The sequence below is a fragment of the Cibotium barometz genome, chromosome 1 (genome assembly GCF_041138505.1).
Source record: "Cibotium barometz isolate CiBa-2024 chromosome 1, ASM4113850v1, whole genome shotgun sequence".
Classification (NCBI taxonomy): Eukaryota; Viridiplantae; Streptophyta; class Polypodiopsida; order Cyatheales; family Cibotiaceae; genus Cibotium; species Cibotium barometz.
In genome coordinates, this window is record NC_141046.1 from 69,506,359 (window position 1) to 69,532,182 (window position 25,824).

General features: G+C 48.9%; 1 protein-coding gene across 2 annotated transcripts in view; it reads left to right on the top strand.

Annotated features, from left to right (window-relative positions):
• LOC147642393 (uncharacterized) overlaps positions 1 to 25,824 on the top strand; it is a 153,144-nt gene that overhangs the window by 74,820 nt on the left and 52,500 nt on the right. For both annotated transcript variants that reach the window (XM_086805920.1, XM_086805928.1), the window contains exons 3-5: positions 17,645 to 17,813; positions 18,007 to 18,095; positions 18,280 to 18,444. In XM_086805920.1, coding sequence (XP_086662046.1) covers positions 17,645 to 17,813; positions 18,007 to 18,095; positions 18,280 to 18,444 — 423 coding nt within the window. The remainder of the gene's footprint in view (positions 1 to 17,644; positions 17,814 to 18,006; positions 18,096 to 18,279; positions 18,445 to 25,824) is intronic.

The window sequence follows — 25,824 nt, forward strand, 5'->3', positions numbered from 1 at the left end:
GGCTTTGGGCTAGTCGACAGGCACGCAGGATCTCGACTTTCCAGTGGCTGGTCGCCCACCACAGGGGCTCAACAGTTGGCACCTGGCTTGTCTACAGCGGTCTTCCGGCGGCCTGCGTCCGATGCGGCCACCCTCTGGAGACACAGAGACATTGCCTATGGGACTGCCTTCAGGCGCAGCAGATTTGGTTGCGGATGCTGCACATTCTGGCCCCCTCTCTCCAGAGGGCATGTATACGTGGGGTGCCGCTGCTTGGTCGACTTCGTCAGGGCCTGCTATGGGCTATGAGACGGAGCAGGACAGCCAGGCCATCAGATTCATTAGGGGCCAGCCTCGCCTTATTCCTTCACTGGATTTCTCGTCCGCCAGCTGGACACAGGAGAGGGATCTACGATGGGAGCTCCTCAGCAGCCTCACCATCTGGTTCACCTAGAGGGCCCGGTGTTTCAGGGCCTTTGAGGGGAGACTGGAGCCACCGGCAGAGACTGTTCGGGGGATTTGGCAGGAGTTGATCCACACCCTGCGAGGACAATATGACCGCATCCGGGCGACTCGGATGAGGCGATCTTGCGGCGCCAGGCTTTTCACACCACTTGGCGCAGCGGCCCCTTCTATACTCTACACGCGGGGTCCCCCCGTTGGCACTACAGGCCACCTGTTTGGCTTCCCCCCCCCTATTGTATGATATAGCCCCTTAGTTCTTTGTACTAATACTTGTACTTTTCAGCACCTAGGGAGAGTCACCCTGGCTGCCTTGTTTTGTTCTCTGCTCTGTTTTCTAATGAGCAGGAGAGGATCTTTTGTAGCCCTACGGGCGTTTTTTATATAACTAATGAAAGGATCTTTTCTCGGGAAAAGAAAAAGAAGAAAAAAAAAAGAAATGCTTTGGAGAGGCGGCCGGGGGGGGGGTGGGAATGGTAGGCACGGAAGAAGAGGAAGGGGCAGATGGAGCGATTGCAGGTAGAGTCGGAGGCGAGGGTGGGGGAGGTGGGGGGGCGGGAAGGTGGAGAGGCTGGAGAGGGACGCTGCTGAGAGGCATCCATCGGAGAGGCAGGTTGTTGGGGAAGGCTCGTGAGAGAGAGGGTGGGGTCAACCGACCCCACTGAGCACCGAGGGCCAAAAGTAGAGTCGGGACAATGAATCAGCCGCCACCCTGGGTGGGTGGGTGCTGTGATAACTGCTCGTAAAGGTTCTCTGACAGAACTGAATCCTCTTGCATGTTGCTAGCCTGGCGCGGACGGCGGTGACGCTCAACTTTGGTGCTCGGCTGGCGACCCGGGCGAGGGCCAACTGTCCGCCACTCTCCCGTTGATCGGTCATCCATGTTCGGTACCTAGTGCTCTGCGGCTTGGGAACCTGCTCCTCCCTCGGCCCCCTGGTGCGGATCTGAGCAAGAAGTAGGAGGGGGAACCACCGGGGGCGGTCTCCTAGACTGACGTCGAGGACAAGCTTTGGCGAGATGACCCATCTGCCTGCAAATCAAACATTGGCCTTGAAGGGCGGAATACTCCACTTTGCATAATGGGGTCACCCCGAAGGCTGGGAATAGAGAGGCACAGAATCCGGCGAGGCAACAGAGATTCGGAGAGATGGAATCTCGGCTGTATTTGCCTCTGTTGTAAGCTTCTTAGGCTTTGGTCAAGCGGTCGTTAACTGACTCAGTGATTTCGGAGAATGATTCCGTCGTCTTGTTGGCCTATAGAGATGGAGATACCATTCTCGTCAAAAGAGAAGAGAAAGGGCGACCAAAAGTTGCCTCATACACTAGATGAATGAGTATCGTTTAAGATGGCTTGGACAAATAGAAGATAATCTTTCCATTTGGACTATCGGTCATGATAGTGTGACTTGAGAACATCGAATTCCAATTGGTTGTAGATTTTTGTGTGGCCGTCTGTCTGTGGATGGAATGTACTAGACAAATGCAACTTGGTACCAAAGTTCTCGAATAATGTCCTCCAAAAATTCTAGGTGAACTTGGAATCCCTATTTGATGTGATGGTGCTAGGCAAACCACAAATGGGGTATCGATGTTTGAGAAAAAGGCGGGCTACGTCCTTGGCTGTGGCCGTGTGCTTGCATGGGATGAGCATGAAGAACTTACTAAAGTGATCCACGATGGTAAAACATTAAGTGTTGTGAGATCCGGTGGATGCTAGTAGAGACCCTACAAAGTTCATAGAAACGTCGATAAGAGATTCATTCGGAATAGGCAAAGGTTGAAGTAAACCAACCTTTTTCATATGTGAAACCTTGACTTTTTGACAAATCTCATAGGCTTGAACATGTGAATAAACATCATGTCTCATTTTTGGCCAATAAAAGGCCTTACCAATTTCTCCAAGGTACTTTTAATACCTCTATGGTCTCCAACTAAGGAGTCATGGGAATCCTGGAGAAGAGCTGCGTGCTTTTCTTGAAAGACATAAAGATGGTTCTTGTAGAACAACCAATCGTTCTGCACTGAATAATGGCTAGGCTCAAAAGTAAGTGCCAAACTATATTGAGTACCAAACTCTGCGGAATTGACATACTGATCTTTTATGCTATCCAAGCCTTTTCTACAGATCTCGAGAATGGTAAGACTCCTGCATGGTGTGGATGCTAGTCTTTCTACTAAGAGCATTTGCAACAACTGGGTTATGCTTACCAAGGATGTACTCGATCATTCCTTCAAACTCTTGGAAGATCTGACTCCATCTGGCTTGCCGATCACTCCACTGGGCACTTGGCATTATGTGGAGCCACTTAAGTGCTTGGTGGTCTGTTTTGACTGCGAAAACCCATCCATAAAGAAAAGGCTTCCAATGTTTCAACGTTGTGAGCACACCCAAAAGCTCTCTGTCATAAACTGAATAATTCCTTTCGGCAATATCCAACTTTTGGCTATAGTAGGCCAGGGGTCTATTGTGCTGCTGAAGAACGACTCCAATGGCTACTTTGCTGGCATTGGTAATGACCTCGAAAGGTTCATCCCAAGATGCTAACTTCAGAACATGCACCTTGCGTGTTAACTGTGACTTTTCGTTGACGGATTTTCACCCCTTGACCAAGTCAGTGAGAGGTGCTGCAAGGTTGGAAAACTGGTCAACATGTGTACTATAGACCTTGCAAAGTCGCACGAATGAATGGATCTCTCGGGTGGTCTTAGAAATGTCCCAATTTAAGATCTCTTGAACCTTTGAGAGGTCCAATCGAATCCCGGAGGAACTAATGATGTAGCCCAAGTATTGGACGTCTATAACGTTGAAGATAAGACTTTTTGGCATTGTAGAGCCTAATATCTCGCAAAAGTTGCAAGAATTTCTCCGCATCTTTTTCATGCTGCTCCGTAGCGGGCTGAAAATATAAATATCGCATTAAGAAATATGAAAACACACTTATGTACTGCGAATATCTTGGACATCATTTTATTGAAGGCTGCAAATCAAAATCCAAATCCAAGTCCAAGTCCAAATCCAAGTTTAAATCGAAGTCCTGCTACCCTGAAGTTTGTACACAAGGTACACAGGTGGTACGTGTAGATGATGAAGTGTATGATGATCAACTGTAGTCTTGTTGTCCAAACTAGAGAAGTAACAGCCCACACAAGACCTGTATGAACCGGATCAATCCCACGGGCAGCACAACAGAATCGGCTAGTGCCCAAAACAGCAATTCTTTGGGCTGGCTGGGAGACCCTATGCCCCACAATGTTGGCTTGGAAGAGGTTTCAAAGCCTCACCGAGGTGCAAAGATTGGATTTCACGCAGCATTTGAGAGGCTCTAGCCGGAGGATTGCACAGATTGATGCATCCATTCCCAACCACCGGATTACTGAATCTTTCTTGGATGGTCGTCATCATTCTTGGTTTGGGGTTTTTTCTGGGATAGGTGTTCCTCTTCAGGTTATGGGTCTCCCCTTGCCTAGGGAGGATGATGTACCGGTCTTTTTTTATGTATAGGACGGATGGCAGCTGGAGAGATGTGACGTGGAGGACCTTATTGAGGGCCCCTAGATTTGTCCAGTCAGAGTTGTTGGCAGGTTAGGGAATCATGTTTTTGTTGACACACACAAGACCTGTATGAACCGGATCAATCCCACGGGCAGCACAACAGAATCGGCTAGTGCCCAAAACAGCAATTCTTTGGGCTGGCTGGGAGACCCTATGCCCAACAATGTTGGCTTGGAAGAGGTTTCAAAGCCTCACCGAGGTGCAAAGATTGGATTTCACGCAGCATTTGAGAGGCTCTAGCCGGAGGATTGCACAGATTGATGCAGCCATTCCCAACCACTGGATTACTGGATCTTTCTTGGATGGTCGTCATCATTCTTGGTTTGGGGTTTTTTTTGGGACAGGTGTTCCTCTTCAGGTTATGGGTCTCCCCTTGCCTAGGGAGGATGATGTACCGGTCCTTTTTTATGTACAGGATGGATGGCAGCTGGAGAGATGTGACGTGGAGGACCTTATTGAGGGCCCCCAGATTTGTCCATTCAGAGTTGTTGGCAAGTTAGGGAATCATGTTTTTGTTGACACACCCTCCCCCCCCGGGATGATCACAGAGTGTTAGCCTTTGGTTGTATGGTGGCTGCCCTATCAGACATTTGCATTGGGACCCCGGTGAGTGGGAGTGGAAGGATGCTTGTAACCCTTTGAAAAGCATGCCTTTTTTCAGTTATATGGTGCGGAATGCCAGACATCTTATCTTGGGACACAATCAGAGTGTCCCTATTCTTAGACCCCATTGGGAATCTTACGGCATTTCGATTGACATTCAGAGGGTATTTTGGCGGAGATTGTGGCATTCTTATAGGAAGCCACAGATTTCCTCCTTTATCTGGGTTTCTCTTCATGGTGGTCTGGCTACCAATCAGTGGAGGTCTGTTACTAGTGCTTGCCCAGCATGCCCTAGATGTGCAGGAGTTTCGGAGTTAGTTTACCATTGTTTATGGGAATGCAGGGAAGCACAGAGGGTTTGGTCTGCGATTGCACACCTCTTTGGTAGGATTAAGAAGGATACTGTCATTTCTTTTGGTTCTATCATTTGGTTGACACTGTCTAGGCCTCAGCCGAGGTTCGAGGGGTCGCCATTATGGTTAGGCAAGGAGTTGCTTGGCAGTGTTGTCTTCAGGGTTTGCCACTTTCACACTTTGTCCCTCTGGCACAGAGGTTAGACAGCTCTTGGGAGATTATTGCTAGCATCTCAACTTGGAATATCTGGAAGGCTAGATGCATTGAGGCCATTGAGGGTACTCCCGTTCTTGTTTCTTAGTGTCTTGCAGGATTTGGAGTGATATTATTCACACCATTATGGCTACTTGGGCCAGAATCCAGGGATCTTCGAGGGAAGCGCGGCTAGTTTATGAGAGTGGGACATTGGTATCTTTTTCACATCCTCTCATTCGGAACCCTATTGGCAGCACAGGGCTTCTGATTGGTTGAGATCTCCATCTTGCTTGGTGTGAAATCTCCATTTTGTAAATTTTTTCATACTTAATAGAAGTCTCCTTTTCAGAAAAAAAAAAACAGCAAGTGGTTGTGCTTTTGGGTGGCACACAGGTGCCCTATAGGTGGCATAGCTGGCAGCTGGCGTTAGCGCTGTCAACAAGTGGCAGCCATTCAGTGTATGGTATGCAACCAGGTGGTGGGCATGGCTCAGAAGGCTAGCGGTGCTGTTTTGGTGCAGGTAGTGCTTTCCAGCAGTTCAGGTGGCGCACAGCAAAAGAGGCAGGTTGGCGGTGGCCAATCAGGCCCGTCGGTGGTGGTGCTGGATAGTAGGCGTAGCCAAGCAGCGTAGATAGTAGGTTGGCGCACAAGTGAGTGGTGGCTGGCACAAATGGCATAGAGAGGCAGCAGCGTTGGTAGCAACCAGGCAGTTGTAGGAAGGCGCTGGCGGAAGACGACGCACAAGTATGACAGCGAATGAGGTTCAGGCAGAGGCGGCCAGTACAATAGCTTGCGGCAGTGGTAGATCGCGGTGGCGCATAGGTACGACGCACAGCAGCAGCATGGTAGCGCTCAAGTGGCAGTAGCAATGAAGGCTCACGTTTTCAACGATGATGTTGATGAAGAGGATGATGAACTCCAAGCTTTGATGATGGTTGCCATGCTACAATGATCTTGTTCATGAGGAGGAGAGAAAGACTCATGCTAGTTTTATACTAGAGGAGGAGTCCTGCTTTTTGCCAAAAGCTAGTAAGGCTTTTGCTTTTCTTTTTGGATTTGCTTTTCCTCTTTTAACTTTTAATAATAAAATTTTACTCAAATATGGCCTTCCCAAAGTTTTTGTGCTTTTTCTTTTTTGGCTCTAGGGCCTTGCTTTTCGGCCCTAGAGTTGCTTCTTTGAAGAAGTAGCTTTTTGCTTTTTGGTCCGGCTAGATCTCCTCTTGCTAGTGTTCTTGGCTCTCGATCAACTCAACTTGACTTTTTGCTTTCCTTTGTTTTTTGACCAAAAATGGTGCTTTTCCATGTGCAAACTTTATGGTCCCTATCCCCATGTCTTCTTCTACCTGTCCATCATGTGAATAGAGCTAGGATGGCCAAATAGTTACATTATCAAACTTTTAGACATAGAGAGAGAGGGAGAGAGAGATAGAGATGTGTACACAGTATGGGGTCCCGATTACCCACTGAAAGGCCCCCTCCTATTGCTAGGAGTATTTGCTTTATTTCTTAAAGAGAATGACTACAGGACTGACTTTGAGACTGTAGATGACCCAAACACGAGACCTTCAGAAGACCAAGAGTAGGGTTGAGTGCACACTACTATAGAAGCACCAATGATGACCAATCTTGATGCCAATGTAGTCTTCCAAGGGGCTGTGGGAGGACTGCAATCTGTGGCTGAGAGAAGGGTTGAATTGGGGACTGTTTCTATGGCTGTGAGGCAAGCGATTGATGGCTGTATATGCAGGCTGAGAGTGCTGCGTTTTCTGCAAGAGAGGGGATGATAGAAGGAGCTGCGTTTTCTGCAAGAGAGGAGCTGAGAGTGGATGTGCTTCAGCTTGGAGATGATCGATGCTTGATGATGATCATTGAATGATTGAATCAAAGAAGCGCTAGGTATTTATATGCATGTGAGGGCTGGTTGGTTTGCTCGAGAGCAAGTCGGCTAGCTCTAATCATACACGACTGGATAAATAGGCTTTTATGTGCTGTTTATAATGCTTAAAGGCTGCCAACTGGACTGTAAGGTTGCCGACTAGGTCATATGCTTATGCAAAGTGTACAAAGGCTAAAGGAAGGTTCACATGCACATGAAATGAATGCTATGCAATGCAGACCATGACCTAATGCAAACCCTAAGGCTTATAGACGGATTTCTACATGCATGAATGAATCTCTTCAAGTGGGTTAAGGGACTTGACTGATTGACTAACTATGGTTGAGGAAAGACCTATGTAGCTCGTGCCTGACATATCCTGGACTGGGGCTTACAATATGGCCACGACATACGATAAAATCATATCCTAAAAGGGTTCCTACTAATATACAAGATGCACTGATGATGAACCAGCTTGTCACCATGCACTACAGTGCAGAGTGCATGTGACACATTTGTGGTCTCGAAAAGGATTTGATGGCCAAGCCGGGCGAAGTAATCAAAGAATGGGATGGCCTCGTAGGGATCTTGAATCAATTGGTCTCTCCATTGTCACTCTCCGGGATCTCGGTGTATGTGAACAAACGGGCTGCTCTCTCAAAACCATAAGGGCCAAGATACGCCTTTGACCTCAAGAGGGGGGGGGGTCTATGGCGAGCTTCCTCCCCTTGCAGCCCACCACATGGACTTGTTGAGGAGGAGAGTGGAGGGCATCATTGAGATCTACCACTAGGACGCTGTCAGGAGGTCACTTGGTCTGACCACATGAGTGTTAATGAGGCGGCCTTGTTAATAACGAAAAACTAGGAGGAGAACTCCAGTGCGGGTGAAAGAGCCCATCCGCGGGATGTTAGGGGGGTATGACAAAGAGAGAGAAATGAAATGAAATGAAATGTTATATTAACGTCTTCAAAAGGCCATAATGACCTATGAGACCAAAAGTTACATCATGGTGGATCTGATACAATGTCTGGATAAAAAAACCCAGAAAATGAAAAATAAAGATGATACTACTGGCACCTAGAAAATGAAACTGGAACTGGAATATAGTGAGGGGAGGGTACGCTATGGAGGTGAGTGGAATATAGTGAGGGGATACAATATCATGTGGGACGGAGGGGTACACTATGGAGGTGCCTCCATCTCATAATATGTGCCGCATCGGACACTGGCGGATCTCCTCAATATCCTCTGTGGTCAACACCCTGACTGGGTGTCCGGCATGCCTCGCAAGAATAATCTGAATCTGCCGCTGCAACCTCCGTCTATGCTGGGATGCCCTCCTCCGTAGTCGTGGGCGTCTGAACCACCCAAGCTCAGTCGCACGATCAATCAGTGTACCCCTGGTGTGGGCGGTATCCATGTCCTGCTGCTGCTGTGGTCCATCTGGCGCAGTGATGGCTGGACTAAAGAAATCTGTAATGTGCCTCTGAGTCTGGCTCTCTGTGCGCCTAAGCAGGCTATCTCTATGTCTCCGCAGCTCTAGCAAGAACAATCCCAAACACCTCTGGTCCTGGTACCCCATGACTCTGGAAAGTGGTCCAAAACCCTCGCTGAATAAACAGTGGAAACGACCACGTATCTCATAGTATGCAGTACAATGGCATATATAATGCAGCTCTGTCTCTGGCTCCCCATGGCATACTCAGCATATCCTAGCCTCAGCTGGTATACCTCTATATCGGCCAATCTCAATCTCAAGCTGGTGTGAGGATGTGCGAATCTGACCAATAGCGCATCGTACTGCATGAGACAAGTGTACATCCATGTAACTGGGTCTGATCACAAAACCATCTGCTGTGAGCTGAAGAAAATGCTCTCTGTAGAAAGCCATCTTCGTGCCCAGCTCCTCAGTCGGCTGTATCCATGTCCTCCTAATGTCCAGCTGAACTTAATCCTGACGGATGAGTCTGGTAATCTCTGTCCGTGTGAGAGTGAGAGAGGGTGCCTCCAGAGAATACTGGAAGGGAGGCAATCTGTCCATGCTAAAACCATGTGCCTGGAACCAAGATGTCATTTGTCCATACCAACAAGCCATGTCTCCCTGTAAAGCTAACTGTCGGGAGGACTCCAGGGCGAGGCGTGCATATCTGTCTCGGGGGAGATCCCACAAGCCATGTATGTAGGAGACTGATCTTGTAAGAGCCTCGATCACCAGAGGGGCAGCCGCCAGCTCTGCTCGAATAATCTCATGAGGTACCACGGCCTTGGCTCTAATAATCCTAGCAATCATAGATACCAAAGGCCTCTCCATACCTCTCCACCCGCCTGCACTGTGATGGCCCACTGAAGGTCCCCATATCTGCACTCCATAAAGCATAGCTGATGTCACTAGAGTGTCAAAAAGCCAAAGTTTCGTTCGAGGTTCCTGAAACTGAACCTGCGAACACATCCTCTCCAAACCACCCAGGGCTGCATGTGCTCTAGTCAATCTAGTCTCTGCTGCTCTCCTCATCGAAAACACTGGCCCACTGAATACTACCCCAAGATATGTATATGCATCTGTATACTCCACAATCTCCTGCCCATATGTAAATGTGGGAGCTGATCGCCTAACCCACTGTGGCGTGGTGTTAAACACCATAACCTTGGTTTTGCCAAGGTTGACAGACAATCCACTATCATGTGCAAACTCATGTAAAGCATCCAGATGACGCTGCATACCCTCAGGGGAGTCAGAGATCAACACAATATCATCAGCATATAACAATAGTGGGATCCGTGTACCTGCTAGCTGGGCTCCTCTGTCCCCCAATCTCTCAATGTAGTCAGAAGCCTCATCCACATACATGCCAAACAGTGAAGGAGATAACGGGCAACCTTGCTTCACTCCTATAGTGGAGTGAACCAAAGTAGAGACGCCCTCTGGGGTGCGTACCTGTCCTGCAACTGATCTATATAAAGCCATAATCCCCCATATGAGCTCTGTGGGTACCCCCATCTCCTGTAATCGCCTCATCAATCTGGCTCTGGGCACTGTATCAAATGCTTTGCGGAAGTCCACAAAGCTACAATAAATCCGTCGCCCATGCGACCTGCCCTCCTCAATAATGGCCCGTAGAGTCAAGATGTGGTCCAGAGTAGAGAAACCTCTCCTGAACCCTGCCTGTCCCTCTGCTCGAATGCCAACTCTCTCTGCCCATCTACTCAACTGCTGCTCAAGAATGGATGCATACAATCGTGCTAGTGTGTGACCAATCGTAATAGTGCGATAATTACCTGGCTCCATAGGGTCCCCTGACTTGAAGATAGGCACGATGGTGGACCTACTCTAAGTCTCGGGTAAGCCTTCGCACATAGTACGATTGAACATCACTGCTAGAAGCTCTGCCAGCATGTCTCTCGCATGAATAAAGTGCTCAGCGACCAATCCATCATGATCATATGCTCTCCCAGTCTTCATCCTATCAATGGCCTTCCTTACCATCTCTGCGGTAAAGAAAGTACATGTCTGTGGGCATGGTGCTGGCGGGTCAGGAAAAGGTGTCTGTCCAGGAACTGTATATAGAGATGCTGCATAACTACCCCAGACCTCTGTAGAAGTGATGGCCAAAGCAGGGGAGGACTCATGAAACAGACGCCAAGCCTCCCTCGAATCCTGGCTCAAGAACAGCTGGTATAATTCCTCCTCTAGCTGAGCAAGGAAGGCCCGCTTCTTCCTTCGCACAAGGTGTCGGAAGGCAATACGTGACTGTCGGTGAGTAGTGACTCCCAAAGCAACCTCCCGCTGCAGTCGGGCTCTGGTCTCTTTGCACTCCTCATCATACCAACTGTTCTGGGGCATACATCTAGAACGCTGTCTCTGTCCAGGCTGAGTATGTGGATATGCCTCTCTTGCTGCATCATGTAAAGTCTCTGTCAGTATATGGGTCAACTCCTCCAAAGGTCTCCCTGGCTCCTCTGTGTACAGACGTCTATAAATCCCATCTGTGTAGACAGCATCAGTCTCTGAGGTAAAAGTATATCGAGTGTGATCTGCCCCTTGTGTCCTCTGAGCTATGGTAAAGTGAAAAGAGATAGTTAATGTCAACAATGCATGATCCACTACTACCCCAATGGGCCGAGATCCAACTGTGAAGTCCTCGATGCATGAAACAAAGCTGGGCATAGCCATAACATAATCCACTGTGCTAGCACCATGTCTATGTGGAAAGCAAGTAAATCCAGCTGCTGACGGAAACCTCTGCAAGCCATTAAGTATGGCCAACCCATGTGCAGTCCCCATATCTACCAAATATCTCCCATACTCTGTGCACTCCACATCCTGTGAGCGTCTATCCAATCCCATATCCAGAGTGTCCAGCTCTCTCAGCATCTCCTCCGAGGTATCATAAAAGGCTGTCTGGCGGTTGCCCGTCCGGGCATTAAAGTCCCCTAACAGGATGATGTCTCCATCCCTAGAGAACTCCCATATGTCATCATCTAGCACAGAGAAAGGAGACTGCCCTCTAGGTGCTGCATATGTCGATGTACTAGGAGCAAAATAGCATATGGCAATATACAGGAATCTGCCTGTGTCGGCCCTCAGTCTCACCCACATATATCTGGCCTGATCATCTCTCCGAACGATGTGTAGAAGCGGTTGCAGCTCCTCCCTGAAAAGAACTGCCACCCCTCCTGATCCTCTACTACTGTGTACCGATCTCGTCCCTACTCTGCAAGCTGTCTCCCATCTGTATCCTGTCACCTGTGGCATCATCTGACCAGGGGCCTGGTGAGTCTCCGAGTAGAAGACTATATCTCTATCTCTAAAGCTGTCCTCAAAGGCACCTACATCAAGTCTGAGGGATCCATTGCAGTTCCAGGCTGCCAGCTTTAATTTGGTCCCATAGGTCTCGCACCGTCATGTAGAGCGTCGCTCCACGATGACCACCCTCCCTTCTCTATAAAATGCTATCTTTCCCTTTTCTCTTGGCGCTCTAATCTCTGGCATAACTTCCTTCATATGTGCAAGCTGTGAAAGAGTAAGATCATCACCAAGAAAAATGCCTGTATTCTTTAAAGTGGGTCGTCTCTTCAAGAACTCCTTCTTTGCCTCAATAGAGGGGAAGCGAAGTATGAGAGCTCTTTCCTTTGATGTTTCCCCGTTGCCTCCGCTTTTTTTGCCCACTCTCCAGGCTTTTGCGTGGGCCGGACTGTCAATCCCCATCAACACCATAAGCTCTTTTACCTCCTCTTCAACTTTATCCCGTCTTTAAGGCCGGTAATCCTCACATGCAAAGCACGTGTACGTCTTCGTTGTTCCTCTTCCAAAGTCATGTTGATGATTGTAGGTGTAGGGGTTGTTATCTCCTTACCTTTACCCTTCTTGGCGACCTCTATCCACTTCTCCGCTTCATCCATCTTCTTTTGCGTCTTGGTGATGACTTTCACCCATGAGGAAGTCTTTGCTTCGTTTTGCTTCTCTTCTTTCTTAATTGCCCGTACTTGTTCCTTGATAACCTTGAGCTCTTCTATCATGGATGGCTGAATTTCACCTTCTTCAAGTCCACCATTTGCCTTGGCCTCTGCAAGCTCCCTCTGAAGAGCTGAAATTACGCCTTTGAGCGTGTTGACTTCCCCGTGAAGGTCTTTGACTTCCGCTATGAGGTCCTCCTTCTCCTCTTTCCACCGCTTACCCTCATTGAATACCATTTGGAGAAAGTTGGCTTTCTCCTTCCACCATCCCTCCATCTCTGCCTTCCATTCCTTCATTTCCTTTTCCACATTTGTTATCCTCTTGTTTGTGACCATAAAGGTCGCCTTCGTCGGGTTGCACAAGGGGGAAGCCATGGAAGAACTGAGAGAGAGAGAGAGTTATGCTGCTGCCTTGGGGGCCTGAGCAACGGTGGGTGGGAAAACGGACGCAAACAGCCTAACGGATAGATAGACTGGCCATTGCCAGCCGTGGCGCCAAGGGAGGTGAGATTCGGCGCGCTGATAATGTGCCGTGAGGGAAGGTGGAAATGAGGGTTCCAGGCCAAGGGTTGTCTCTTCCTCATTGGTGGGGGGAACTTGGATGGGAGTGGGGCGGAGAAGCCGCCATGTGTGGAAGAGGCTCGCTGCAAACTGGTCCTCAAAACCACTGTTGAGAAAGAAATCCTTCAGGGCTCCTCTTCAGGTTGCAGTCCTCGCACAATCAGCTTGCCCAAAAGGGCCTTGCTCAAGGTTGTGGGATCTATCAAGTCCAAGCCTCCTTGGGCCGAAGGCTGAATCAGTACGCACCAAGCCACCTTCGCCTGAGCTGGGTGACCATCTCCTCCAGACCAAAGAAAGTTCTGGATCAAACATTGCATCTACCCAATGCAAGAATGATGGAAGGCCCAACATGAGGTGATGAACCTAGTTGGCTACCACCGTTTGCCTTGCAAGTGATGACTGGACATAGCTCCAATAAAAAAGCTAGGAGGAGCGGGTTTATCTGCTGCTCTGCTGAAATATCATAGCATCCAAGATACCGCAGAGCCGTGCCGTTTGAACTCGTGAAGTGGGTGCTAAGTTGGATTCGGAGTGTTACTAACCCAGAAGCCACAGGACTTGTGCCATTTGATCCTTGCCCTTGAAGCTAGGCAGAACTCCTCACCAGCTGCTGCAAAGCGGCGGAGGTTCCCTTTCGAGAGGTAAGCTGCGGTGTTATTTGCAAATTTTGCATCCAACTACTCCTCTATGGTGCGAAGAGGCAAGCGCAACCCTTGGAGGCTTGTATCCTGCACTTGAAGAAAGGAACTCATGGCCTCGACCACGAAAAGGGAGACGAAATGGTGTAAGAGCAAACTCTCCCTGGCCGCCTTGCAGTAGGACATGGTTGTGGGCTCTTTTGTTGAGGGCCGCAACTCCTCGGATCTAGGCAGGCAAAAATCCAAGTCTTAGCGTAGTCCCCTCCAAAAAGGTCGAATCAACTCTGTCATATGCCTTATGGAAGTTGAGAAGCAAAATGGCCATGTTCTCCCCCGTAAGCTTAGCTGTGGCTGTTGCCTTCCAAAAGGTGAAGATGTTATCCAAGATGTTGCGGTCTCAAGTGAAGTGAGTGTGAAAAGCATGTATCAAATGTGGGAGGGAAGGATCTTGTACTACGTTCCTAAGAGGGTGATGGGTCTCCACTGTCGTGTTATGTCTTGACAGGCCTATGATTAAGGCCAGGGGTATGTGCTAACCGAGGATTAGGGTTAGAGTTAATCCAAGGTTAGGGTTAAGGCTTAGCTGGGGCATGGGGACTTGGAGGGTTCACACGTGGGCTAATGATGCCAGGAAAAAGAGGTCTATATTGGCGAAGAGCTCATAATTAATAGCCTAGATCTAATAATGGTTGAAAGCTTATAAATAAAGTAGGAAAGCTAATAAGTAAAGCAAGGGCCAATAATAGCCAGGTTATATAGTTATAAGTGACCTTTGGGTCACCTATTAGACAAAAGAGGAGTAGTCATTCGGTGGCCTTAGGCTACTAGGAAGCGTGCAGGATCTTGTAGCCATGGATCTGCAAGGTGGGTGGTTCGGCCTAGTGGTATGGGATGCTAGGCTGGGGCCATGGGTACCAAACACACTCGCCAATCCATGGGTCAAGCCCCAAGAGGAGTTGAAGATGAAGTGAATGTGGAAAGTGTTCATAAGCATACTCCTCAATCATCCATAAACTCAAGGCCTCATCCAATCAACCCTCGCCAAATCCCTTAAAATTGAAAGTCTTGGCGCATGTGCATCGATCTGCGCAATGCTTACAAGACCAACAAGATCACCTTCATGTATAAAGGCCGAGAGCACGTCATTGATGTTGGTGAAGAGGGTGACACTATCCCCGTTGTATTTCATGTACAAATTAAGAAAGTAATAAAAAAGATGTTTTTGCTTACTTGATTATTGTATGGGATCATGTTGAAGAATCTAATATGCATGTAAAAACTCTTAGTAATGATAGGCTCATATTTTTGCAAGAGTACAATGAGATGGAGGCACTGAAGTCTGAAACTGAGCCAGAAGTCTCAAAATGCGGAAAGCGCTCTGGTTCAACTAAAGAAAGAAATTGAACATCTCAAGTTCCAACAAGAGGTCAGGAAGGGCCTCTGGTATACTATGCCAATCTCCAGGACACACCACCTAGGAGTGTTCCAAAATAGGAAGTACTTCTCTTTCTGTGAGAAGAGCGGGCATGAAGCTAAGGATTGCTATTATATTAAGGGGTTCTGCCACCTGCCTCAGCAGCAACAACAATTCCCTACTCCAAACCCTCCTACCGCTCCTACTGGCCACTATGCCACTCCCTATGGCACAATTTACCACACTACCATATCAGCCTGTTGCTCCCCCCACCTTCCCTCAAACAGCTGCTTCTCCCACCTATCCTCTGCTTGCAACCACTCCACAGCCCACCTATCTTGCACCACCCATTTCCACTCCACTTGCACCACCTGCAGCGATGGCAGCTGCTCCCACACCCAACTACCAAGTTTGTCCACCCCTACCGGTGTGGATAATAGGGTCACTGCCAGATCCGGTGCCCTTACCTGAAGGGTCACCCTGTTGCAAGCATTGCTCTGAAGTGAAGGATCACTACACCGGCTCTTCCCGCAACACCAGTAGCAGACTTCACCTTTCCCTCTTTTCCAGGTACCCATCTAATCTTGGTGCAGGAGAAGGGAAAGGGGAAGACAGTGGATGCCCACACCGCCTCACCTTCCTTGCCATCCTCACCAGCATCTGGATAGGCTGCAGCAGTGGTCACCTGGGCCCAAAAGAAGGCAAGGGGGACCAGCACTTCCACTCCCACAGATACAGAGCAAGGTGAGCCCTCTTCTCCAATTCCTTAAACAGTAGTGGATTATGCTCTTTTACAAGCCTTCAAAGATTTTCAGAACGCTTGGCCCATGGTGGTTGACATTCCTCCTGCTACTCCAGCTTTAGAGGAGGAGCTCACAGTGGAATCCAGTGGAACCACTCTCTTCCTAGAAAAGCTCCTACAACAGTACCACCCCTAAATCTCTCTCTATGACCTCTTACAAACTGAGCCCAAGTGTGCGTCCACAGTTCAGCACCATGCTCCATCAGAAGGGTATGACTGAACCACTTAGTGGTGGGCAATCACTTGTCAAGGATGGGGGCATAGCAAGTTGCATGGGCATAGGCCAATCTGGCACCTCTCTTACAGATAACCGGAGCCCTCACCTGACCATCCACTCTCTGGCGCTATTGTCGATGGTGGGTTAGGAGTCAACCTGATCCCAAATTTACTCTACAAGCTGTGGGTCTCCACAGCCAACCTCTGTGTGTCGGATGGCCGATCAGAGAGAGGTGACTCCCATTGGTCTGGCAAGTGTCAAGGTGGTAATCCAAGGCACCACATTCCTTCTTGATTTTGTAGTAATCTGACTACCTGAGGTGAATGGTGCCTACTCATTACTCATTGGAAGACAATGGCTGAGGTGTACTGATGTGCTGTATGACTGGGGATCTGAGAGGCTGTGGATTCCCCAAAAGCACGCTCCAAGGGAGCTTAAGTTGGAAGGTCTGGACCATGCTCGTCGTCATGCTGGACACCCACAGCCGGTCACCCCGCTGGACACTCACCAATCCTTCCCGGAACCTACTTTCAAAAAAAAAAAAACTTTACTTACACTGCGTCATGGTGCCCCCCTCAGTCAATTTTAAAAAAATATAGAAAATTCGGTAAACCCTATTTGCCTCCTTCTCAGACGGCCCCTCCATGGTTGAGAATGGGTAAGAGCTGGTCCTAGTTGAGAATGAGCAAGAGCACCACTGAGTGCAGAGAGAGACTGATGTTGACCAGCAAGATAATCAGCACATTAACAGAGGGTTAATTTGAGAATTAAAGGGGAAGAACATAAGAGTCGTGGAAAGTATTATGATATTTGGTCCTTTTTATGGGGAGGTCCCCCTTTACAAGGTGTGTGCATATGTTGCCACCATGCATGCCACATGTCGAGGCATGATGCCAAGTGTCCCTAAGAGGTGTCACCTTTACACATCGTTGCTTACATAAGACGGTTGTTCACACACACAAAGGAACCCTCACACTAGCGGCTGTTCACACACACTAGAACTGCTTTATTTAAACCAAAGCTTACATACAGTAAAGTGCTAGTTTACACAACCACCTAACACTTGTTTATTCCCACATTAATCATTATTAATATTAACAGGACTACTCAAGAAAAAAAAAAGTGCAGTTGATGGAAGAGCAAGTGATGCTACTCTAAAGAAGCTTTCCTCATGTAGATCAACATTGTTTCATACTTGTACCATATCAATAAAATAATAGTTTATATATGTAGTACCCATATCAATCAAGTAATAGTTCATAGACATATTTCCGTATCAAGAAGATAATTTACAGTTCTCATCCCCGCCCTAGCCCCCCCTCTCTTTAAGTGCCCAGCCTAACTGTTTACAGCGTAATTGCTGTTATCTGATGTAATGTCATTGTAGGGATAGTATTTCCTGGCATACCAATGAGCATGAGAACAATATGTCGTAGGTGCAAAAAAGATGGGGGTAAAGTTTGCAACTAGATGTCAAAAGTCATGTATCGGGAAAGAGGGACGCACAGTGACTGTATACATATGTGGTGCAGGGTGAAAGGAAAAACTTGATTGTTGTCACAGTTGGAGTAGGGCTGCTTCTACAAATCATTGGAATTTATTGGTGGTTCAAGGAGGGGGATTTGTTCAGGCCTCTTTTGTTGCTTCCTCCCAAAGAAATTCCAAAGTTTTGGCATGCAGTCTTTGTAATCGTGGTGAACGGTATCCATTCCTTTTACGCATTGCACATATTTGGTTGTTCAGAAGTTTTAGAAGAGTATTAATTCATTTGGGTTTTATCGTATCTTATAAGGATTACAAAATATGCTGACAGTTTTAATTATGTTTATCAGTTGAATTATGGGCTTGTCTACATTTTGAAATAATTAATGTTTTTTTTCCCAATTTGATGAAGATACACTGGTGAGGCAAGGTGCAATGGTTTTGAAATGTGGCCTTCTTATTCACTATAAAAATATGAGGGGTCGGCACTATCGCAGGCAGGTTAGGAATTCTGCCTCAAATATTCATGCTCTTTATCAAAGCTATTCAATTCTTTCTATGGGTCACTTTGTCCTTGTAGTGGAGCTCTTGGCAGCTCTAATGAACTTTGGGAGGACTCATCTTCGCTCATTGGCAATTGTTACCTACGAAGTTTCATTAAAGGATTCTTGTTGAATTGATGCAGGGGCAACTTTTGACTTTTATAGAGTATCTCATTCTTCTTTATCGGGCTTTGCTCCCAGCACCAGTTTGGTATCGTTTTTTCTTAAACAAAGAATACGGGAGCCTGTTTTCTTCTTTGACAACTGGCCTATATTTGACCTTTAAGCTCACATCTGTATTGGAAAAGGTAACTGTTGCCCGACTCACCCACTCATGTTTTACTATACTTGTCCCATCACATTTTTAGCTCCTGGACTTGGGCTTGTTTACTAGTTTTGCTTTTGTTGCACGTTTTTTGGAGGCTGTATGTGTTGTTATAGAGTGTGCATAAGTTGGAAGTTGTGGTGTCAATGCAATCCTACGAGGTTAATTCTTTCTTTCTTGAAGTTTTTCAAGATAATAGAAGCTTGTTTTAGTTGAACTGGAGCTGATCACTTACATCTGACTTGCCAAACTTTACAGTTTGAGTGGAGATCAGCAGGTGACTTTGAGTGCTGGCTTGGTGTCTAGATGTGGCCATCTTCTGCCCTTGGGCATTATAGGTGGGAAAGTGCATGTTTTGGGTGCTGCCTAAGAGAAACATGGCATACATTTAGCTTGTAGCAAGCGGTCATTCCGAGCATAGACATAATGTCCTTGGGCCAACTGGAATACTGTAATCTAGATATGGGTGTGGATCAAACACCCAAGCCTCTTATATCCAGCCTACTAGCCCTTGGTGTTGACATGAACCCCCTGCCATGAGGTGCCAATCCACCTGACCCTTGGCGTAGACGTAAGTGTCATGTCCACACTATGGAGTCTGTCCATAGGTCCGGAAACATAGAGAATGCCCAACAAGTGACAATAGCACCAAACATTGCAGGGGAAATGAGGGTGTTCATGGACGCAAAAGAATTAAAAACTGTTACTGGCCATGACCCTTAAACATGATATTTGGAACACGGTTTCAAAGATTGAAGGGTAGACATCAGTCCCCTACCATGAGGTGCTAGTCCACATGACCCTTGGCGTAGACGTAAGTCCCCTGCCATGAGGTGTCATGTCCACACTATGGAGTCCGTCCATAGGTCCAGAAACGTAGAGAATGCCCAATTAGTGATAGACATTGCAGGGGAAATGAGGGTTTCATGCCTACAAAAGAATTAAAAATTGTTACTGGCCATGACCCAACATACGTTGATTCTTCTATGGTGATTTTCATGCTAAATTTAAAATGTTTTTTATAGGTAATTTGCACAATCAAATTTAGAGAAATATATGGCCCATGCATACATGTTCCGTGGCTGAATAATCACTCTCCATGCCACCTTGGCCCTGGTGGGCCTTTAGTCATTGCCGGCCCATAAGAAGTTCCGGACCAATCGCTGAAACTGGCCAATACATGCTCGAGAGAAGGCCCAACATGAAGTGATGTACCACACGGTGACAAGAAGAACCTGGTTCGCCACTACCACTCTACCTGCCAGGGAGAGTCTCGTAGAACTCCATTATAAAAGCATCTTCTGAATAATCAGAAGAAGAGGGGTGAGCTGCTACTCTGGGGAGATATCAATGCCCACCTAGCGTCCAAGCTAGCGAACTGGAGTGCCTCTAGAAAGCCTCAGCTGGCCGCTAAGTCAAGGCGGGTGTAGAGCCTACCCCAAAACCACACGACTTGTGCGAGTTGATCTGTGCTCTTGATGGGCGGCAAAAAACCTCAACCACCTCCACGGATCTTTGGAGATTCCCCTCATCTCCTGAAAGGAAGGCTGTTGTGTCATCTGTAAACTCTGAATCACGGAGCTCCTCCTGTGTGCGGAGGGGGGGAGACAATCCTTGGAGCCCGGTCTCCTAGGCTAAGAGAAAACTACTCATGGCCTCGGCGACGAATAGGAAAAGGTAAGGTGCCAAAGGACAGCCTTGCCTTAACTGAGTGGGAAAGGGGGAATCTGTCGCCACGGGCTCCCTGGATTAGGACTTGGCTGTGCGAGGCTGAGTAAAGTCTTGAAACCCCATGAATCCACTCCACGGGGAATCCCATCCGGCACATTGTGCCCTCCAAAAAGCTCCAATCCACTCGATCATAGGCTTTCTCAAACTCTAGGAGAAGCACAATAAGGTTTTGCTGCCGCCGCATCCTAGTCCAAGCTGTCGCCTCCCAGAAGGTAAAGACGTTGTCCAGAATACTCCGATCTTGAACAAAGCTAGTCTGAGTGTCATGAATCAAGTCCGAGAGAAAAGGCTGAAGTCTCCTGCCGATGGCCTTGGCCAAGATCTTATAGGCGGTCCCTAGAAGAGTGATGGGTCTCCAGTGCTGGATCTCCGATCTGTCACCACCCTCCTTGGGAATCAAGTGAATCAAGCCCTCTAAGAACCTATGTGGCATGGCACTTGTGAGGATCATCTGATTGACGGCAGCTCGAAGGCCGCCTTCCATGGCGAAGAAAGAAAAAAACTGGTAGCCCATCTGTCCTTGGGCACTCGCCCTTGTGAAGTGTAGTTACTGCTTCCGCCAACTCCTCAACAGTGAATGGTGTCAATAAGAAGGATCGAAGAGAGGGGGGGAATCACCTCTCTAGTGTGCCGCCAGACCCTCTCGCACGCATCCATCACTTGTGGAGATAATGGGGCGCCAGTGAGAAGAGATCGGAAAAAGTCTGTGGCGATGGCTCTCACATGGGGTGATCAGAAACAATAGCTCCATCATCGCCACACAACCTGCGAATGTCGTCTCTCCTCTTGTGGGGGCCGGTTGTCTCAAAGAAATCCCCTATGACTCTGTCACTGGCTTGAGTCCAGAATGAAGCTCTGGCATGATACCTATATTCCACCCTCCTCTCCTCAATGGATCTAATCTCTGTGCGGGCGGCAGCTAGCTGACTCTCAATCCACTGGCTATCTGGGGATCTCTCCTGAAGGCACTGTAAAGAGGCAAGACCCCTCCTCAGACTCCTCTCCTGCTCTCGGAATCCTTCCAACCTGCTCTGGGCAGCCTGCCTCATGCAAGAAACTAATGATCTCCCCTAGGCCCACATCTAATGTGCACGTAGTAGAGCCTAAGATAAAGTCCAGTCCCACCGATATGTGCTCTGTTGCAAATCTCGTAGTCTTAAATGAGGCTGTCCAGAATCCTAGTGCTCGCATGCCTGTCATGCCTCCAGGGATCCTCTAAGGACAGAATAACTGATGCGTGATCTAAAAAGTAGTGCCTGCCAAGATACCGACCATGCCCCCAGGGTTGCAAGCCCACTCATCAACATAAAACCTGTCAAGTCTAGAGAGGTTAGGGCCGGTGCTCCTCCTATATCCGATCGCGAGAAGCAAAGGCTCCCTGGGCTGCACCCAAACTCTGGAAGATGCCAAGGGTCCTACCCCCTCTGTACCAGTATCATCTCCTCCCAGGCAGAATACTATGCTCCTAAGACTATGGCCGTGCCACCTCGAAGTCTGTCCTTTGCTGCCTCCATCATGTAGAAGTCACCGCCCATGCACCAAAAGTGAGCCTGGGGGAGGGCCTGCCGGACTGTGCTCCAAAAGATGGCTCTACCTGCAGCGCCGTTCGGAGCATAAACATTGAGGAAGCCAATGCTATCCTCTCCAATCACGAGGGGGCTTGCTCCGTGACTAGAGGGGGCACGTTGCCAATGGGTATGTGCTGAGATAAATGCTCAAAATAGTTCTTTGATAGAACCGAATCCTCCTGAGCCTTGCCAAGCTGGCGCGCGCGGCTGCGGCGCTCAGCTCTAGTGGTGGTCGACTGACCGCTCGGGCACGGGCCAACCGTCTGCCACTCTCTGGTAGCTGAGTCGTCTGTAGTCGGGGCCTGATGCTCCGCTCCCTGGGAACCTACCTCTCTCTGCCCCTTGGGGAGGTTCTGAATGTGAAACGCGCGCGGGGGGGGGGGGGTGCGCCGAGGGCAAGCTCTGGCTAAATGTCCCATGTGCTTGCAAATGAAGCATTGACCTGGAAGGCCTGAATACTCCACGGGTTGTTGGATGGGGTTGCCTCGGAGGCTAGGAATAGATATACAATGAGGCACTGAATCCGGCGAGGCCATACAGATGTAGAGGGATGGAATCCCGGCTGCCGGTGCAAGGGCTGAGGCAGCAGTTGGGGGGGATTCCATCACTCTCCCGATGGCACCACAAATCACCAGGAGAAGAGGAAGGTATTCCTTCCTAAGGACTAGGAAGCAAATTGTCACTGGGAAGCTCGACACGCCAGCCAGAGGGTCAAACACAAGATCGAAGCCGTGCTGCCACCGCACAAAGAAGGCCTGCGTTGTACGCAATGCAAGGGGGCCCAACTGCATGACTCGGTCTGACGCTGTTGGCGAGTCGAACTCCACCTGGTAGTATCCTCGCCTCAGAGGGTGAATGTGTGTGATCTTTCCAAGGTCACCAATGAGGCTCGCACGTAAAAGATCCTTGAGTTGTTCGCGTGCAAGGCGGGTACCAAGAATTTCGCAAACTAGTGTGGAGGCCTCTAATGTTGCAACAGTCGTGGCGAGAACCTTAATGTCTGTGTATGCAAGCAACGGTGGCCTCAGTCGGGGATGACGGAGCGGCTGCCATGGAGTCCTCGTGAAGGTGAAGACTAGAAAATGCTGAGACTTGCCGAAATGAGAGACGCCCCGAAGAACTTGAAAATCAACCTGCGAGGAAGGGGAAACAAGGAATCAGGAAGGAAAAGAGAGAGAGAGAGAGAGAGGGGGGGGGGGGGGGGAGGGGGGGGCAGCCACCATACCGGTGTTCTGTAATGCCAAGTAGGGTCACCACCTCTATCAGTGAAAGAAGCGGGCCATGCCACCAAAGCCTCAAGAAAGCTTCCCGTCGCTTCCGCATGCGGTCAGATCCACCCTACAACTTCCCCCACTGGCCGCGGAGGGTATGTATGATTTCGAGCCAAATGTCGTTGAGACTCCTGGGGGTGGCCACACTTCGGACAAGCAGCTGACCGACCTCCGACTGCCAACCAAGTGCCTACCATCAAGCTCCTGTGTGCCAACAACCAAAGAAAGAGGGTGATCTTTCTAGGCCGAAACTGTCCCAGAGCCTCTTCCAAAAATCTGAGAGGAAACGCCGTGAGAGGCCCTGTGCCTACTAGTGAGCTGCTGCATCCGGGGTGCCATCAACCTCTGGCATCTGTATATGCAAAGAAAGGGGCATCCAGAGTCTCCTCCCGATAAGTGGGGTCATGCCAAGTCCACTCCCCCGGTTCCCACTGAAGGCACGTGAGAGGTCAGCACTCCCATATCCATAGTCACCAAAATCTCTCCCTGGCCGCCCTGTCTGGTAGTGGGTCTATGTGCCACTCCCGTGCCTGCAATCCAATCACCGTCACTCTCTATAAGGTGCAGCCACTGAAATCCTCTAGGGGGACCTTGGATCTCTCTAACCTGCCATGTGATCCAATAGAAAAGATGAGCAGACCACTGCCCTCATCCACTCCATGGACAGCCACAAGAATATCATGCCTGGTAAACATGCGGACCCATACTGGGGGAGTCGGTCTCGGATAGGAGTCAGCCACTCCAGGGAATAGCTGAGTCGATGTCAATGCTAAGCATGTCTCTATGCCGGATCCCTGTTAGGTCTCTCTCTTGCACCTCCTGGGGTAACTGTCCGTGTGCGATCCAATCTCCAAGGGACCTAGCAGGTCCTGTGCTCAATGCTCCCCATGATACATGAGGCGGGCCCCCAACGTGTGGCCCCTGGGTAAACGAATCAGGGGGTTCCAAACCAAAGGCTGCCGAAGCCGCTCCTCTAAGGCTATCGCAACAATTTGTGTAAGGGCCAGCCCGAGGTGATCCCAAGCCCCAAGGTTGAAGTAAACTGGCTGCTAATTTGTCCTCAGAAGCTGGACTAAAATCGCAGGCCCTCATTTCTGTGAAGATCCATCTGGAACTCTGCGGACAAGGCCCCCCTAGACTCGGGGTGTGGGCTGAAATCCAGGCCAAGAGGAAGTCCTTCCACGGCTCGCCACGAGGAAGGAGTCCTCTAAAAATCAGCTTGCCCATCAAGGCACGACTAAGAATCGCAGGTCGATGATGCCAAGCCCCCCCTGTACGTCGTGGCTGAATAATCACCCTCCATGCCACCTTGGCCTTGGCAGGCCTCCTGTCCGTGCCGGCCTATAAGAAGTTCCGGATCAACCGCTGTACCTAGTCAATACATGCTTAAGAGAAGGGCCAACATGAAGTGATATACCACATGGTGGCAAGAACAACCTGGTTTGCCACCACCACTCTACCTGCTAAGGAGAGCCTCCTGGAACTCCAGTATAAAAGCTTCTTCCGAATAATCAAAAGAAGAGGGGCGAGCTGTTGCTCAAGAGAGATACCAATGCGCACCTAGCATCCAAGATAACGAATAGGAGTGCCCCTCGGGATGCATTGGAAAGCCTCAAGTGGGCGCCAAGTCGGGGTGGGTGCAGAACCTAGCCAAAAACTAGACGACTTGTGCCAGTTGATCAGTGCTCCTGATGCACGCCAAAAGATCTCGATCACATCTGCAAATTGCTGGAGATTCCCCACATCTCTTGAAAGGTAAGCTGTTGTGTCATCAAAAAACATGTAGTCAAGTAGCTCTTGGTGAGGGCGGAGGGGGAGATGCAACCCTTGAAGCCTGGTCTCTTGAGTTGAGAGAAACAACTCATGGCCTCGGCGACAAAAAGGAAGAGGTAAGGTGCTAGAGGACAGCCCTGCCATACCGAGCGAGAAAGGGGGAATTTGTCACCACGGCCTCCCTGAATGAGAACTTGGCTGTGCTAGGTTGAATAAAGTCTTGACACCCCATGAATCCACTCCACAGGAAATCCCATCCTGCTCATTGTGCTCTCAAGACTGCTCCAATCCACCCTATCATAGGCTTTCTCAAAGTCTAGGAGAAGCACTATGAGATCTTGCTGCCGCATCCTAGCCAAAGCGTCCGATCCTGAACAAAGCTTGTCTGAGTCTTGAATCGAGTCGGGGAGGAACGACTGAAGTTGCGTGCTGATGGCCTTGGCCAAGATCTTATAGGCGGTGGTCCCTAGAAGAGTGATGGGTCTGCACTGCTGGATCTCAAATCTGTCACCACCCTCATTGGGAATCAAGTGTATCAAGCCCTCTGAGAGCCTCTCTAGCATGGCACCTATAAGCATAATCTCTTTGCTTTTCTAGCTTTAAGGCCTTGCTTTTTGGCTTTAGAGATGCTTTTTGAGAAAGCACCTTTTATCTTTTTGGTCCATCTCAGTCTTCTCTTTCCAATGGTGCCCTTGACTCACAGTCAACCCTGTTTGACTTTTCTCTTTTATATGCTTTTTGACTAAGAATGGTGCTTTTTCTTAATCAAACCTTATGGACCCTGTCCCCATGTCTTCTTCCACCTATCTGGTGTCCGGGCATGGATTTCATCATGTGAAAAGAGCTAGGAGGACCAAATAGTTACACCATCGTAGCCAATGGCCATAGTTGGGCGAGTACGTCGGTGATGCGAAGGTCGTGAAGATGGTGGGACAGCTCAACCGCCTGTCCATGGATGGCGGCAGTCACCAACTTTGAGTCCCACTCCGTCCTCGGGGCTGCACTCAAGGGGAAAGAGAA